The 6,000-nt window shown below is 38.1% G+C and overlaps 1 protein-coding gene across 1 annotated transcript in view; it reads right to left on the bottom strand.

Annotated features, from left to right (window-relative positions):
* Nucleotides 1–860: 860 nt before the first annotated feature.
* Nucleotides 861–6,000, bottom strand: part of SCEL (sciellin) — an 86,955-nt gene continuing 81,815 nt past the window's right edge. The window contains exon 18 of the mRNA XM_041471252.1: nt 861–957. Coding sequence (XP_041327186.1) covers nt 861–957 — 97 coding nt within the window. The remainder of the gene's footprint in view (nt 958–6,000) is intronic.

The raw sequence follows: 6,000 nt of genomic DNA, 5'->3' as shown, positions 1-6,000 counted from the left end.
AATTATGCAGATTGAGAGTGTGAGGGGAATGGGAATCGCAAATAGAGGCTTTGTTGGGCTTGAAAGGAGCTAATTCAGCCAACAGCCGTCGTTTGTAGGTTTGAAACATGCTGATTCTGGGAGTTTTGGCACAAAGCGAGGAAAGCGACACGTTTTTGAAGTTGCGTTGGTGGTGAAGCAAACACTGAACCGAGCATTGCAGAAAACGATGTAACTATGTATTGGTTATGTATAGGAGAGCTCCCGAGGTGAAAGATGCTCTCGTATTGAAATGTCTTTCTCAACACAGCTCAGATACATAGGTAGGCTTGTAGCTTGCAAATCTTTTAGAGAGAGAGATATGAGTAGTTTTCACTTACGGTGGTGGTTTTGCGTTGTCTTTCATTGCCAAGCACTGTAAGAAGCCATTGCTTGTGTCCCTTGTGTCACCTAGAAGGTGAGCAGGGATTCAGTGTTGCCCGACAGTTCAGGCATCACACTGCCCTCGTTCAGTTAATTTCCTCTGGCTACAGCTTTCGGGGACAGCCTTCTAAGTCACAGTCCTAAGTCTCCTACGGCACTGATTCGAAATCAGGAACAAATCTCATTAGGTCAGGGAAGGGTTAGATTAGAAATTATAAAATATTTCTTCACCAAAAGTGTCATCAAGCATTAGAACAGAGTGCCCAGGGAAGTGGTTGAGTCACCATCCTGCAAGTATTTGAAAGATGTGTAGATGTGGCACTTGGGGATGGTTTAGCAAGGAGTTGGCAGTGCTGGGTTAACAGACTCAGGGATCTTTGATGTCTTTGCCAGCCTAAATGATTCTGTGAGTCTGAGGGTTGTAAGTTGCTCAGCTACCCACTAAAAATAGCTATTGGTCAGTCACTACCACGTTCTTGAACATCATCTTTCGGCACAGCAGTAGCGCTGTCAGCCACTGCTGCCTTCATCCCGCTTTGTTGCTGTCTCAGGTTTCTGGTGTAAGGAAAAACAGACACTGATTCTCTGTTCAGGGCATAAGTCAACTTTGAAATCATCCAGCCTGTCACAATTTTGTCTCTTTTGTTTATAATCTGGAAACTTTCTTCTGCATGTGCACAGGACAACAGCACTATTGTTTGTCAGTCTTTCAAGCACTCTTGCAGTATAGATAACAACAACCGGTCCTATAAGAATGACTAGAAAGGAAGCTAGAGTGGAGTACAAAGCGTTGACTTCCAGGTGATATAACTTCTGTCAGAGTAAAGAGAGAGAGAATAAATACAGCTCCCAGTGTACTACTGTGTAACCAGATAGCACTTAACCCAAAACTTTGGTTGTGTCTTCTCTGTCCATTTGGAAGAAAGAAGGAGGGAAATGTTGAAAGTGTAAAAACCTGGCCCCAATTCTGCCATTTTATTAGAATGAGAAACAGAATCCAGTTTCCACTATTACAGATAGCAGTAATCTTTATTCCCACAAGTAAAAGAAGAATTGACATGTTTAGTTCCAGGCAAAATGTGTATCTCTCAGTTTGTTATCACTAATAATGCTACTAGCCTTAATTCTTAGAAGTGCATTGTTAATCCAGTAAGATTGCAAAATTATATAAAAAGATAAATTAGCAGCATACGCAATATTGAGTTTACTATACATCACTAGTGTACAATGAAAAAAACAGCCAAGACGTTTATTATAATATCAGTGCTGGAGGATGCAACGAGGCAGTAGAGATGCAGTTGTAGATCATAACATTTTTTTTTCCACTGAAAGAGTAGTTAAGCACTGCAATAAGTTTCCCATGTAGGTGGTGAAACCACTGACTCTGGAAGCATTCAAGAGGTGTCTGGATGTGGCAGTTTGGGATATGGTTTAGGGGTGATAATAGTGGTGCCAGGTTGATGGTTGGACTAAATGATCTTGAAGGTGTCTTCCAACCTTGATGATTCTGTGAAATACTCAAAAGGTATTCAAAATGGAGGAATTTTTTTTTTTTTCAATTTGAACTATTTGAACTAAGGATGCAAAGTCTTTTAGTGGACCAGCAAAAATAACCAGTAAATGGGTATCTGAAATTCTCAGTTGTCAGAACAGGAACATGACAGTGTGGTCTGGATATTGCATCACTAAGAATATATTGATGCAGACACCAGTTTGGAATCAGGAGACACATTTGAAGACAGGGCAGAGCATGTAGCATCATAGCACAGGATCTTAAGAGTCACCATGGGAATGCTTGTCCTCAGTTATCAGTACAAGCAGTTGAAAATTTTCAAATGCCCTCTACTGTTTGTGCCACCTACACAAATGTTGCTGCAGGCATTCATTTCAGAACTCAGTTGCCAAAGAGAAAAAGCTTAGGACTCAGCATCGTGCCATAGCATGGGTACAAATGCATCTTTTCCAGACAGATGCATTGATCACAGACATCATATCACCAAGAAGACGGTCCAGAGATTGGCTCCTCCTTGACTGGGACTTCTTAATTACGATACCCAGTAGTATGGGTAGAAAGCAGCTTAAAGTTGTGCATAATTCAGCTACCATGCTCACAGTCAGTGTGAGAGACTCTGTCTTTTTCAGGCGTTTCCTGGATTTAGTAAAGGGTAAAAATGCATTTCAGTGTGTTGTATTTGTTGCTCTATTTTAAGTGTACTTGTAATTTCACTTACACATAATTCCACTAATAACAGCTTCACACAGAGGTGCTGGCAGGTAAAATGTATGTTGATGAATACACTGTCCCATGGTTTTCAGGTTGGTCAGTTTGAATACTGCAAAGAGGATTTGAAGATCTTAGTAATTCAAATAGTTAACCTAATTGTTTGGGTTTTTAAACATAAATTACTCTCCTCTCAATATTGACATTACTAATAAATTGTTAATGAGTTCCATTCAGTATGCCAGCAATAGATGGTAAGTTTGATAAACCCAGAACTTTATCAGCACTTTACAAACCACACTGAAGGCTTGATGGTTCCATTCTTTTTTTAAGACATTGATAAAATGTGTCTAACACCACCCCCAAACATCCTGATGTGCCCATGAATCCTGTTACTCCTGGACTTGAGAAATTATATGCCCTAAATCAGTAGAAATCTACTATAGAATTCTACTTACACAGTACTCTATGGTAGGAATTTCTGAATCAGTGTAGTCACTAGGCCGTCGATGCAGAGAACAAAGAAGCAGGAAGTCCGCAAATCCCATCTGCTCTTTGCTGGTAATAAGCTTGTTGCTTTATGCTGCAATAGCTGCAGGCTGGATCTGCCTTTCAGTAAAGAATTAATTGCTGTAATCCAGTCTGGGCTATACAAAAGATGTGTGACAATAAGGTCAGAGCACGGACAGTAAACTCCCAAGTCTTGTGAGATTATTTTAAAGTGTGCAGTTCCAGTCTGAAAAATGACTGTGAAACTAGTTTTATAAAAATAGAGCCACTATCATGCCAGCAGAAGTCCCTTCTATCCAGTATTCTGCCTTTAGCAAGGGCTGATAGTAGCTTTGTAAGGAAGATATCTCAGAAACAAGAAAAATATTGAGGGATATTTTCCCTGTTTCAGAAGTCATTGAATCAGGACATCTGGATCATTTAATTTTGATAGCAACTAATGTGTAATAATATTCCATTTGCTGAGACCCATTTTTAAGCCATTTAAACACTAGGGCTCTACAACCCCCTGTGGCAATTAGAGCTGCAATTTAATAATGTATTGTTAGAAAAACTACTTCTTATTATCTGCTTTAAATCTGCTGCTTAGTAATTTGATTGGGTGCCCCTTAGTTCTGATTTTCTGAGAAAGACAGAATGATTAATCATTCTCTATTCAGCTTCTCTTTGTCATTCATGACTATATAAAATTTAGATACTTCTCTTCCCAGCTGACAAGCCCTAATTTATATAGCCTTATCCCCACAGAAATCGGGCCAAACCTCCCATTGTTTCCTGTCTCACTCCATAACGAAAACGGAATTTTCTAACCCATTGTTTTCTTTCTATTCTCACTCCATGTTTTCTTATAAAGCCAAATGTTCTCAGTTAAAGAAATCAGCTTAACCAAAAGCATATTGGCTTCTTCAGAAACACTCATATATTCATGAGCATGCCCTGCTTTAAAAAATCTGTGCAGACTCTCCTCCAGTCTCCATACATATCCAGATGCTTCTGTATTCTGTTATTTATTCCAATTTGTAGAAATTGGCTTGATAAAAAAATAAGACTAAATGAAATGTAGTTAGCCAGAGCAGTTTTTGTGGGTTTTTCAAGGCTGATATCCCAGCTAATGCTTCCAATTTGTTTGGCACAAGCCTGCTTTGATTGGTAGGGTAAGTGTTGGTGAGAAGTTCAACAATGTCACACTTGAGCTGCCATGGAGGTTTTGAATGGATACTGCCTAGACCTAGCAATTTGTTATTGTTAAATGTATACATTTACTCTGCATTATTTGAGCAATTACACACTTTATCCTAAAGTTACAGCATGGATTCTTCATTCTCAGTATGTCTTGCAAACATTTTGACTTCCTAGCTGTTGCTAATTTCATGCTAGCTGACTTTCTCTTTTTTTATACAGTTTCCTTCTCTGAACTACCATGGTTCCTATGGGTTTTTTCCTAATTTAATTAATATTAAATTGAAGTACATTGTAATCACCATTAGAATGGATTTACTATAAGAACAAATCCAAAATTGCATCATTTCAGTGAGCTCAAATTGCTCCTGTGCTTATGGTATCCAGAGATAGTCTGTGAATTAAACTTAGGGTCTGCTAGTTTGTAGATCCATCTAGACAGAATTAGCCATGACAGCTCTTGTTCAAGGGGTTGTTATTTGATTGTTATCAAATCACTCTGACTTTCAAATGCTTTAGACTCTTTTCCCTCCCCCCCTTCCCATCCCTTCTGTTTATTGTAAACAGAAAGCATCAGGATGAATCTTGCAAATCAGGATGGTTTCTTTCTAATGATCTTCATCGATAACAAAGACTAATTAGACTTTCAAAGAAGTTTGAATATTTACATTGTCTCAAGTATACAAGTATATTGGAGAATATAATTTGGTTTACCACTGATGAATAAGAAGGAGAAGGTTGAGGGGGAGATGTTGTGTTCAAGGTTGTCAATAAATGTGCTGATCATCTAAAAGTAAAGTTTTTGAAATACTGTTTGACTGTGAAGTGCTGAAGATCACAATGACAGAAACACAACTTCTCTCCAGGAGGCTAAAAATCTATGACACACCTTGTGACAAGACTCCAGATTTCAGCTTGACTTATCTTCAGGGAACAGTGGCAGTTGATTCAGGAAAAATGCCTTATTTCCTGATAACATGATTGTAGGAATCATCTAATCCTGGTTATGATTTTTTCTTTTTTATTTTTTTTCCTTTTATTCATCTTCTGTCATCTTTACTTTTTGTCTATTTGCATAGTTGGGGAAAGAGATTGAAGACATTCACCAACTTTGCAAAAAAGTGGAAAAAAATTACTATCCACGTTAGCAAGTCCATCATGTGGATACATAAGTGATTTTTACAGTTTGCAAAATGTTAGTAAGTGTAGTCCAACAGACTCAAGAGTTTATGATACTGCAAAGTGGTTTAGAAGTTATCATCCTAAAAAAAATAAACAGCAATGTGCTTAGCATTGGTTATGTGATGTATGTAGGAAAAAAATTAAATCATACAAAACCCCCTCAGTCCATCAGTCATTGTGTTTGAGAAGGCACATCTGAGTGGCACCATGTCAAAGGAGCATGGAAAATTTGCAGTTGCTGGAAAGGCTTTTCTTGTGTCAAAGTGGGCATGTTAGCTTTTCAGACAGGGAATGGTTAAAAAAAATAGATAGCTGAACTTTCATCCAGGTTCAGTTTGGTCGAAAAAAAGTCTTTGATGACTGTCTAATTTATTTTAATCATTTATGTTTTACTGTCAAGTGGGATAGAAAAAAAAAAAAAAGCCTGTAAAAATAGCGTGTAAAAACTTGTGTGTAAAAACTTGTCCTTGCACTATCTATAACCCACTGAATCACAAAAGATACAA

This window comes from Pyrgilauda ruficollis, unplaced genomic scaffold (assembly GCF_017590135.1).
Source record: "Pyrgilauda ruficollis isolate IOZ18807 unplaced genomic scaffold, ASM1759013v1 scaffold26, whole genome shotgun sequence".
Classification (NCBI taxonomy): Eukaryota; Metazoa; Chordata; class Aves; order Passeriformes; family Passeridae; genus Pyrgilauda; species Pyrgilauda ruficollis.
This window is presented reverse-complemented; position numbering and strand designations above follow the sequence as displayed.